The sequence below is a fragment of the Simochromis diagramma genome, unplaced genomic scaffold (assembly GCF_900408965.1).
Source record: "Simochromis diagramma unplaced genomic scaffold, fSimDia1.1 OVJJ01000141.1, whole genome shotgun sequence".
In the NCBI taxonomy this organism is placed as follows: Eukaryota; Metazoa; Chordata; class Actinopteri; order Cichliformes; family Cichlidae; genus Simochromis; species Simochromis diagramma.
The window spans coordinates 921,140-933,149 of record NW_024387350.1 but is presented as its reverse complement, the minus strand read 5'-3'; the positions used below and the strand labels follow the sequence as shown (position 1 = coordinate 933,149).

General features: G+C 41.5%; 1 protein-coding gene across 1 annotated transcript; it reads right to left on the bottom strand.

The window, feature by feature from the left end:
• Positions 1–249: 249 nt before the first annotated feature.
• On the bottom strand, positions 250–7,532 carry LOC120718413 (zinc finger protein with KRAB and SCAN domains 8-like). Its single transcript, XM_040006972.1, has 2 exons — positions 6,840–7,532; positions 250–1,656 (listed from the first exon to the last, which is right to left on the bottom strand). The coding sequence occupies exons 1-2, from the start codon at positions 7,009–7,011 to the stop codon at positions 722–724; spliced, it is 1,107 nt and encodes a 368-aa protein (XP_039862906.1). The 5' UTR covers positions 7,012–7,532; the 3' UTR covers positions 250–721.
• Between the last annotated feature and the right edge of the window lie 4,478 nt (positions 7,533–12,010).

The following is a 12,010-nucleotide window of genomic DNA, read 5'->3' as shown; positions in this document are numbered from 1 at the left end:
TTGTAGCAAACCTGCTAGGGGGCAGGTTAGCTTCACGGCGTGTGTCGTCATAGTGACTCAGTCAGGCTGCAGCTGAACTCGCTTTGTGAAACCGAAGACCCAGAGTTTTCGTTAACTCAGGGTATACTTACTCAGTTTTTCCACTAAACCGGCTTCCTGGAACAGGGCCCAGGTCACACCTGATTCTTTACAAATCCTACCATGTGAATTCATGGATTTTTTTTTCACATTCTGTCTCTCACAGTTGAAGTGTACCTCTGGTGCAAATTACTGACCTCTGTCATCATTTTAAGTGGGGGAACTTGCACAATCGGTGGCTGACTGAATACTTTTTTGCCCCACTGTAAATCCCTGCTTCGAAATAAACTCTTTTTGTAGGTTTCATGTCGCGTATTGATTACACTGCGGGACGAGTGCTATGACAACAACCACTCACATTAGATAGTACCGGATTGTAGTGGAAAACCAGTCAAGTTGTGGGAAGTTGATCCAAGTAGCTACTAATTTCAAAACAGGCTTTTGAGTGTTTGGTTCCAAAACAGCTGATCAGAGTAGAGAAAGGAAGCCATCATTAATGGAGCTCCAATATCACAATTCACCATGGGAACAGGTAAATGAAGAGCAGTGCCTCCATATGTCAGTGCTGACCACGAGGCTAATTTACAAAAACAAAAATGGCAGGACCACTCACAGCTGTCCAACATTTTCTAAGCATGAAACTTTAATCAGTATGGATTTTCATGTGTCTCTTTGCGTGTCCGAGATGACTGAATCTTTTCTCACAAAAGCTACAGGAATACGGTTTCTCACCAGTGTGCCTTCTTACATGACGTTGCAACTCATAGTTCTCTCTGAATCCTTTCCCACAGGTGCTGCAAAGATGCGGCTTCTCACCTGTATGAATTTTTAAGTGATAATACAAATGTGCACGCCGACTGAATCTTTTCCCACAAACGGTACAGATATGGGGCTTCTCACCTGTGTGAATCCTTGCATGAGACTCAAGATGTGATTTATAGGAAAATCTTTTACCACAAGTGCTACAAGGATATGGTTTCTCACCTGTGTAACAGTTACCATGATTTTTCAAAGCTGATATCTGACGGAATTGTTTCCCACAGGTGCTACAAGAATACGGTTTCTCACCTGTGTGAATTCTGAGATGTGCATTCAGGTGGCATTTAAACTGAAAATGTTTTCCACAGATGTCACATTTCAGAGACTTTTTCTTTGTGTCAGTTTTACTTTGATTCTCTGAAACAGCAGGGTTGTCTACTCTCTGACTGTGACTTCCGTTGCTGTGATGTCTCCTCTTCTTCAGCTCTGCATTTCTAGTTGATCCTGAGTCCACATGCTGGCTTGCTTTCTGATCTCGGCTCTCTGCTTCAGGAAAGCTGTGAGAAAGGAGATGCTCAACGTTTGCTTCTGATTCAGTGTGTGCACTTTCCTCATAAGCGGCTGTCACCATGAAGGCATCAGTCTCCTGCTTCAGTCCAAGCTGCTCTCCCTCCTGACTGCTGCACACTTCCTCCTGTTCCTCTTTAATCTGTGGAGGCTCTGGGTCCTCCTCAGTCAGACTGGAGCTCCTTTCTTGGATACAGACCTGTTGGTCTGTAAGAACCTCCTCCTTCTCAATGACATGTTGCTGTTGGAGGTCTGAAAAGACAAATGTAGGGGGTGGGGGTGACAGAAAAGGTTCAAGGTTCAAGGTTCTTTATTTGTCACATGCATAGTTATACAAGTATAACACACAGTGAAATGTAGCCTGACACAGTGAAATGTAGCCTGAAAAACAAACATTTGAGAAAATATGTTCTGATCTGAAACATTAACAGGTCTCTCCACAGTGAGAATGTGTCTCACATATACAAGTGAAATTTAAAGTGTACAAAATTTGACAAATTATTTGAGCACTGACACAAGTTATCGTTTAGTTCTGGCACTCTTATTAGTAGAATGATCTCTTTCTGTTTACAATGTGAAAACTTTGTCACTGAGTGTTATAGTTTTAATGTGGAAAGGTCTTAATCTCGGGTAAGTAAGCAAGAGTTTCTCTGCATTTCTGTGTAAAGAAGTAAACAAATGAACCAATCACAAACAAGCTGTTTCTGATTGGTGGAGTCAGGTCAGACAACTATTTAAATGTGACTTAGTGACACACAGTCACACCTGTCCACCCAATAAAAGATGGGTGATCTTTTTGCTGAGTAATCTGACATTTTCGCCTCACACATAGTCTGTCTCACTCCCTTGGGCTGGAAGTGTATGTATAGTGATTATGCTGTAATGGGATTGTAATATTATTTTATGCCATGTTAGACCCCTAATTAAAGATTGTGAATTATTATGTAGTTTTAGTTGGCATTATTCTCCTGAATTAGAAGAAGCCGATAACTATTGCATTAGTTAAACTGATTTGTGTTACATTAGATTGCTGATTTATTGTGAATGAATGATATTGTTTTATGATGCATTATACTGCTGAGTTATAAGAAATACTGTTTGCAGAAAGTCATCGCCTTGTTTGTCTGATTAGAAGAGAACAGAACATGCTGGAGTTTTCTGCCCCATCTCAGCAGGAGCAGATAAACAGGGAGCCAAGGTCATAGCTTAGGCGCCGTGTGAGAGAAAGCATGTGAATGTTTAGGCTTTTATGATAAGGTGGGAGAACCAGAGGCTATAAGAGTTTGATCAATGCTCCACCATTTTGAGATCTGATGCTGTCTGCATACAGTGTCCATCTCCCAAGCGTGTGATCATTAAAATCATCGTTTGACTCAACCCGGCCGGACCAGTGTTGTTATTGTGGTTTTTCCTCTTGTATCCATCCCCAATATTTGAATCCGTAACAGTGTGCTGCAAAGTGCACAAAAATCAAAGAATTTTGTGTTGAGGATACGGCTGGGCGATATGGCCTAAAATTCATATCGTGATATAATTTGAAGCACGTGCAGTAACGATATATATCGCGATATATTCTTTTCTTCTGTATAACGTATTTTCCACACTATAAGCCACACTTAAAATCCTTTAATTTTCTCAAAAATCGAGAGTGTGCCTTATGTATGAATTCTGGTTGTGCTTACTGACCTCGAACCGATTTTGGCGTGCAGAAATCTGTTCAAAAATGTTTTAGTACAACTTTGGTAAGCCGCACTGCGTGATGGATTGTCAGAGCATTACGGCTGCTGTAGTGAGGAGCTTCGCAGAGTAATCTGGGTCCAAAACTCCGTCCACTTCAGCTCCCAAAGTCAAACGAATACTGAGAGTTAAAAACTATCTAAATTCTTTCATCTTTAATTAAATCATCAGCGTTGTTGCTCTACCAGGTGTAACAATTAAGTTTAACATCCATGCATCCATGAAAACAGAATTTATTACATTTAACGGAGTTAGAAGTTAACAGGAAGTTAGCTCGCTAGATTCCACCCAAACATGTTGTGCTACGTGATTGCTACCGACACAGCTATGTTAGCATAACATTAGCACAGTGAAGCTGGAGGATGAACGCCAACTTTTTTCCACTCATTAAAATTTAACGTCAGGGATTCTGGTGGTCAGGGACAAATGCAATCGCATAGAAGGATGCTATACACGGGCCAAACATCAGTCAGGAGAACAACTGAGATTATTCATCCACAATACAAGGTTAGTTATTAATATACTGCAACAACATGGGAATAGAACAGCTGCGAGAGAATTCAACATTAATGATAATCAATGTTACGGAAGTGGAGGAAGCGCAAGTTTTTGGCTTTCCCCATATTTCAAAAGTGCTTCATTCTTTGCTATGGACTGTCGGTCTATATTGCAGATGATAATGATTTTTAGCCGCTGCGATGCTTTCGACCAAAACAGGCGCAGCTTGATGACATCATCAACATGCGCTATCGCGATAGAGCAATATAGTGAAAATCTCTATCGTTGGCCAAATTTATATCGTTTATATCGCCCACCCCTAGTTGAGGATTAGTCCAGTTACTCAGCGAATCGTTGCGGCCCTAGTATAGATCATGATAGTTAGAAAATTAATTTGGTCTCACAGGAAAAATCCTTAGTTTGTTTACCTTGAAGGTAGGGATCATTTTGTCTACAGTGATGCAAACTAATCACACAACACCATGATGCTGTGTGGAGTCTCACAAGGGACAAATCACAGGGCCCTCTTATTGAATCTGCATATGGTTCCTTTTTGTGAAATCTTTCAGGAGTTAGTTGATAAGTTGTCTTATCACAGCTATGCTGATGATACCCAGATTTATTTGACTATGTCATTATGTTTGTGTCCTAAAAATGTAAACAACACAACAAAAATTACCTCCAATTCATCCATTCTCTTCCACTTATCGGGGCTGTGGGAATTTGCAGCCTATCCCAGCTGCTATAGGGCAAGAGGCAGGGTCTTTTTCTCCAATTGATCTTTCTCAGTACATTAGAAGTAATCACTTCCTCCAAACCATCAACATGTCTTTTAGAACCCAGTTCTACAAGACTGCTTAAAGAAGTCCTAACATTAATTTGTGTTTCAATCTTAAATATGATCAGCCTATCACTACTAGTCGGTTATGTACCACGGGCTTCAAATTAGCGGTAATTAAGCTGTTACTTAAAAACCCATATACTTCACCTAGCTGTCTTAACTAATTATAGGCTGATCTCCAACCCACTTTTAATCTAAAAAAAAGTCTCAAAAGAGTAGTTGTAACAGATTGCTGATCATCTGCAAAGGAATGGCTTATTTGAAGAGTTTCTGTCAGGTTTCAGAGCTCATCACAGCACAGAAACAGCTTTAGTGAAGGTTACAAATGATCTTCTTATGGCCTCTGTTTTTTTCTGTTATAATCATTGGGCGAGTTTGACTACAGTTTAACATTATTGTGAAATTGTGAGTTTAATTTTAAATAAATAAATAAAAAAGAAAATTATTAATATAGCACCTTTCTGGACAGAGTCACAAAGTGCTACTGAGTCCACAGTTGTTAAACTTAGAGGGAGAAAGTTCCACAGTGGCAAAGCTTTGTCACCCTTAGTTCTCATCCTTGTGTGTTATATAGCAAGTAGGCCCTGATCAGGTAATCTCAGTGACCTGCTAGGGACATAGGGCTGTAGAAGATCAGAAATATGTGCTGGTACCATATGTGTTGGATCAAGGACACATCTAAAAAGTGCAGGAAACCAGCCCTCGACACCTGTGACTTAGAGGATCTGGTCAAAGCCTAGCTGCAGTGTTTTGCACAACCTGCAGACGATCCAGGGAAACTTTGCTTAGACACATAAACAACTGAATGTCATCACCATAACAGTGACAGAAAATGTCCTCAAAGGAGCCCATTATATGCTGGCAGGGGAGAAGATATATTTAACAATAAAGCACCCAAAACCAAATCTTGAGGGACGCCATAAGTAAGGGAGGTAGAGGATAACCTAAAATTAGAGACCACCACAGAAAAACCACAGGTGATGTAGATAGAACCACTCCAAGGCAGTTCCAGATACACCAATCCAATAGTTGAGCCTTTCAAGCAGGATGTGGTGGTAAACAGTGTCAAATGCCGACGTGAGGTCCAACATCAACAAAACAAAGCATTTTCCTGCATCGTTACTCATCAAAATGTTACTAGAGACCATAAGATAAGCTGTTTCCATGGAATGAACTCTACGAAAGCCAAACGGAAACCTATCAAAAATGCATTGTTTATCCAGAACTGTTATAAGTTGCTTAGTCACAACCCTTTCTAGAAACTTAGCAATTAATGGTAATTTAGAGATTGGCCTGTACATCATGAGGCATCATAGAGGATCAGATGGATAGCTAAGCCAGGGGATCATACACCAAGACAGCCAGTACATCGTTGACACGAAGTGAGAACAGCAGGGCAGAGAAGAATAACACAAAATTAGAGTGGGACAAACTGCACCCGGCGGCGGCAGAGCCAAACACAGGCACCATCATACTGAAAGTCATGAAAGCGTTACTTCATGTTAAGCATTATCAGAAAAGACACTGAAAGGATAGAAGGATCACAGATGAACAGAACAATACAGGGTCACTGCATTTGCCGTGTTTAGTCAAAATACGATGAAGAAGTTATAAATGGAAATATTTGGATCATCATCTTTTGTATTTGCATTTTTTTAACTAAAGATTATTGCAAAAAAAGAAATTCAGTTTTGCGTGAGTTACTTTTTAAACAGTGCTTCAAGTATGACACAGATACTAAATCTACTCCCATGACAAGTACTATATGAATAGAAATATGAAGTGAATGGATTGATTGGCCAGGAGTTGTTGGGTCAGCCTGTCATGTGACCGATTATGAGCAGGTCTATTTCACATTTATCCTATTTTTGCACATTTATTGATGGAGGCAGCACAGCCTGCTAAGAATGACTAAGCCTATTAACATCACTAACATGTGACACATTTAGACATCATACTTTGCTTCAGTCAACAGAAACTTTAACCACTGATTGCTTTCTTGCTTTTGCTGCAGATGTAAAGACATTAATTACAGCATTATTTGTAATGTGGACAGATTTTGTTCTGATGCTTTGGGGAGTCACTGTGTGTGTTCACTTTTGGTGTGGACGCTCATCTTCATCAATGTTAGTCAGCAGACAGTTTTCACACTGTCTCATTAAGACTGTGTGTGCTCTTCCTCAACTATCACCGTTTGCTCCTCTGAATTCATCACCAAAGTAACAGCTTCCTGCTCTCAGCTAACATCAGCTTAGAGAAATCCTGGAGAAGCTGATAAACTTTCAGATTTATCACCAATCAACTAAATACACTGAAGAATCTGAGCTTGAACAGCACAGAGTTAAAAACACGTCCATACCTATGATGTGTGAGCTTCTGTCGGGTTTCCGGCTGATATCCAGCAGTCTGTGCTGACGGTTGATCTCCTCCTCATACTGGACGATGGTTTTTTGAACCTCTGAGAAGATTTCTTCACAAACAGCAGTTAGTCTCTCCTTGATGAACTCTCTCAGATACTGAGCTGAACTCATCGCTGCTTCAACTCAGGCTGAGCGGATCGATACCGACGTTTGTATCAGATCCACACTAACGTGATAGTTCTGTATCGAGGCTGCTAAATGTTAGCCGATTAACCCGAGTCCAGACAGATTTTTGTGAAGCGCTATTGAGGCGTTTGTTGATGACGTCAAGTCCCGGGAGCCGGTGTTGTGCCAAAAAGTGATTGTCTGCCAGAAACTGATTGCAGTCCGCGGGAGCGCGCGCAGCTGCTTAAAGCTGCAGCGCCCGGATTACTTGCGTTGCCAGCTACTTCCGTGCAACTGATATAACGTGGGGGGGAACACCCCAAACACATTTATGCCTTTGTTATTAGGCAACGGTATGCATTTATGGAGCTTTAACGTTTCTTGTAACCGAATTATGACGCTTATCAGAAGGTTGCTTTCAGTGTGTAGCGCAGTCACGAATGACTACACGCATCACGATGGAATAATTAATGCCTACAGGTTTAGTATGTCTACTCTCGTTGTTCATATTTGTTATAAGACTGTCGAATAGTGGTTAAAACAATAAAGACCTATTTTGCCAGTATCACCATGACTCTTTCTTGTTTGTTCAGAATAACGACTGAGAACGTGGCATTTTAGCGCTACCAAAAAGTGATTGTGGCCTATAACTTGTCACTGAAACAATATTTCGGCTTCAAACTTGCTGGATATATTCCAGAAGGGTTACATGTGATATATTAAATCCCAAACACTCTCCAAGAGCTGCTACCGCCCCAGCCTTCCTCTTTAGGAAGCTGGGTGACCTGTGTGATGGTCCAGTGGGTTCTTCTTGTGGAAAGTGAGCGACTCTTTCTGTTTGAATTATGAGAGCTATGAGACGTAACAGTAGGCGGAGCCTCTCCTTGTGACTAAGGAATTACTTTGGTTCTCATCCATCAGATCTTGTCTTTGTTAGAGCTGTGCGATGTGACCAAAATTTTATATTCTGATATAAGTATGTATCCCGACAATGATATAAATCACAAAAATGTAACATTTCTGTAAATTCTGTGAATCTCGGGCAACTCGACTTGCGTGAAGTGTTTCCAGCTGGGCGTACCTGGAGTAGAGTGTTTTGACCGATGCACGAAGCTATACATTTTTAGACATAAGTTGAAACGGCCGCCATTTTCTTTTTCAGTATTTATTACATGGTGTGCTGCGGGGGAAAGCCTGTTCTAACGTTAATTTTTTTTAGCACCTAACGGCTCTTTTTTGCTTCTCATCCATAAACACTGCATACTCTTTCACATGATTCATTTTATTTAGAAAAATCTCAACAGGATCTTCAGCTTTATTGTGAAAGGTTTATGTGGAAAATAAACAAGCGGAGCCACGCGATCATGGGATGTTGCCAATGACAATGTATAAAAGCAGTTGCTTGTCTGTCTGTAGTGTGGTTATTTTAAATATAAGAGAAAGAGAGAACTGTAAGAAAATAATATAGCCACTACAGTGACCATCAAAATGGTGAAAAACAATATTGCCATAAACAGTTAGTTTTGCGACACAAAACAAACGATAGTGTAAAATGAAACGATAGATGTTTTTATATTTTCAGCCGATATATATCGTGTGAGTGTGTGTACAGTGTCCATGTCTGTTTGTCTCCACATTGGACGAGTGTCGAGTATGTGTATATGTGTGCATGAGGGGTGGAGGAATGCACGTTTGTGTCTGTGTCTATATGTCAGCTTGGGTCTTAGACTCCACCTCTCTGGGAACATCTCAGGCCCTCCAAGGTATGGAGGCCTATCTCCCCCCATCAGACTCCCTGCCGGTGGCTGATGCCCTCACACGTCGGTACGTTGGTGGTTCTCGGTGTCCAGGCTGGGTGCTCAGGTATGTACCCGATGTGGGCCTGGCACCCATGGCTCAGTTGGGCCCCTTCTAGGGGCTGGGGGGCCCGGGGCTAGGTCCGTTCTGGCATAGCTGGCACCTGGCAGAGCCCCGTTCGCTGTCACCCCCTGTGGCTTCTGCACCGTGTCTGCTGGGTGACCCCTCGTCTGGGGCTCTCCTCAGCTCTTTCCAGGACAGTGGCACAGTTGCCCCTCTGTTGGTCCTCCATTGGGCTCTTGCACTCTGGGGGCCTCTGGATGTCTGGGGCCTGGATCTCCTCCATGCCTGCTTCATGACCTGAGGAACAGGGCTGTGGCTCCCCACAACCTCTAGCAGATTGTTACATGGAGAAACCTTTTGAATACAAGCATGCCCATCCACACATGTGTTCACAGACACAAACTACACTTTTCTTGGCTGCTACCTCGAAGCACACTGTGCACTGTTGGTCTTGCGTGCTGCACAATAACATTCAATATTTAATATTTACCGTTATCTACATTTATTTAGGTTATTGCAATGATGTTGTGTTTATTGTGTTGCTCTTTTTTATGCTTTTTTATGTTTTCTCTTTTCCCCCCCCCTAAACAGGTGATCCAGGTGATTTTTTTCTTCTTCTTTTTTAAATGTCCTCTCTCACTGCCCCTCTTCCCCTCTGTTTATCTTTCCCTCTCTTTCTTTCTTTCTCCCTTTCCTATAGAATAGAATAGAATGCCTTTATTGTCACTATACAGTAGGGCTGCCACAAACGATTATTTTGATAGTCGACTAGTCACCGATTAATTTTGCGATTAGTCGACTAATCAGATCATGTATCAATTGGACGTAAAACGTACATCTTATTGCACCAGCAGCATCTGCTCTTATATAACTATCATTAGCTTTAAGTGTTTCAGGTCTGTGCTAACTAAAAATAAAGACAAGATGATAGTTTGTTAAATTTTAATGAAATTTGCAGATTGTTTCGGTGAAGTTTAATAAACTCCTTGCTGTCTAAAATGTAACAGGACACCGGAGTAAATTCTCGAGCATCTCACACTTCTGATGATCAGCTGTCTGCTTGACGTTTATTCAGCTGTGTAAAAACTATAACTTTAATCTCAGCCAAACAGGAACAAATAAAATACAAAAAAAAAAGCCAAACAATAACATGTTTAAGTTATCTAAGTGACTTATATATCATGTTTAACCTGAGCAGCGAAAGACGGCGGTGGGTTTGAAAACGATTTGCCGGGAGTCCGGTGTTCTCACGGCTCTAGCTAGCCTTGCCCCCGGCTCGCTATCGAGCTAGTGGGTAACAGACATCTCTGAAAACGTCGGAGCACTTTTGAAAATATGCGGTGTCTTGATAAACTGAGCAGATATTTGAGGTTTGCGCTATGAATGGGCTGCGCTATGAATTCTGGGACAGAGCTACTTCTTCTTCTTCGGGGTTTAACGGCAGCTGGCATCCTTGTACATGCAGTGCTGCCATCTTCTGTTTCACTCTGTTATTACACTCTTAAATCCTACTACTCATTCCTGCGTCTTTTGGGATCTTACAAAGCTTCAAACGACGCGTCGACTATTAAATCAGTCGTCGACAATTTTAATAGTCGACGTAATCGTGACTAGTCGACCAATCGTGGCAGCCCTACTATACACTTGTACAATGAGATACAGAGCATCTCCTACTCAGTGTAAACATGCTGGGGGGGGGGGGGGTACAATTCTGCAGCGCTATGTACATATGGACAGTATTAACAAAGGAAAAAACATATATACAGTGGGTCAAAAAAGTGTTTAGTCAGCCACCGATTGTGCAAGTTCCCCCACTTAAAATGATGACAGAGGTCAGTAATTTGCACCAGAGGTACACTTCAACTGTGAGAGACAGAATGTGAAAAAAAAATCCATGAATCCACATGGTAGGATTTGTAAAGAATTTATTCGTAAATCAGGGTGGAAAATAAGTATTTGGTCACCTCAAACTTCCATGTCTCTGGCTCTCACAGTAACGTCTTCTGTAAGACACTTTTCTGTCCCCCACTCATTACTAGGGATGGGTATCGAAAACCGGTTCTTGTTGAGAACCGGTTCCCACTGTTTCAATTCCTTGGAATTGTTTGCCATTTTTGCAAACGATTCCCTTATCGATTCCAGTTACCCCGAATGACGTCACCACGTTGCGGAGCGTCATTTACCTGGCAGGAAACACGGCGCGAAAGCGGCTCAAACGCTCAAAAGTTTGGTTATACTTTACTGAGAACGGATGACAACAGGGCAACTTGCAGTACTTGAAAAGTAGATATTTCATTTAAGGGAGGAAACACTGCGAATATGCAAAAGCATGACCTTAAATGAATTGTCGTGTTTTTAATTCCGCTCCGGACTCGTGAGTCTCAACCCAGCAGCAGCGGTAACGTTTGCACGTCCTCTCCCGTTAATGCGGCAGGTAAATAATCAACTAACAGTGCATATTATGTTAGCGCGATCTGTCTTATTACAAAACCTGACATTACTGTGCATTTAGGTGATCATGATGAGAGAGACAGAGTCTGTCTGGCTCAGATGCTGGCAGTTCTTGCTGCAGTCTACCGGTAGCGTCTCCTTTCAGGCCAGGATAGACGAATGTCACCGAGCAGTGACTCAGTTTGTGGTAAAAGGCTTGCACCCATTTGCCACAGCAGATGCCCCCGATTTTCGGTAAGTGAATGTGTTTAATTGTAGGCAGGGACATTACTGGATATTCTTGTGTAATTGCTACAGAATAATTTATGTTATACTTTGTTATTGCTACAGAAGAATATTTATTTTATTATTTTCCATTTACAATTTTTTTTCCTGGGGACCCTGTGACACCCCATTGAAGAGTCGTAGGCTGGATCTCTTAAGATCTCACTGCTGGGTTTGTAAGGCCATGTTACTTGTAAATTTCTATCTTGTTCAAAGAGAAGATATAAAACAAAGTTCTAAGCTAATCGACCTTAGTGTTCTCCTTTTTAAAAGAGAATCGATAAGAGAATCGATAAAGAATCGAATCGTTAAACAGAATCGAAAATGGAATCGGAATCGTGAAAATCTTATCAATACCCATCCCTGCTCGTTACCTGTATGAATGGCACCTGTTTGAACTCATCATCTGTATAAAAGACACCTGTCCACA

Coding starts and splice junctions, on each gene's coding strand:
- LOC120718413 (XM_040006972.1), bottom strand. CDS start 7,011: ATGAGTTCAGCTCAGTATCTGAGAGAGTTCATCAAGGAGAGACTAACT. Junction 1,657..6,839: donor CAGAAGCTCACACATCATAG/GTATGGACGTGT, acceptor TTGTCTTTTCAG/ACCTCCAACAGCAACATGTC.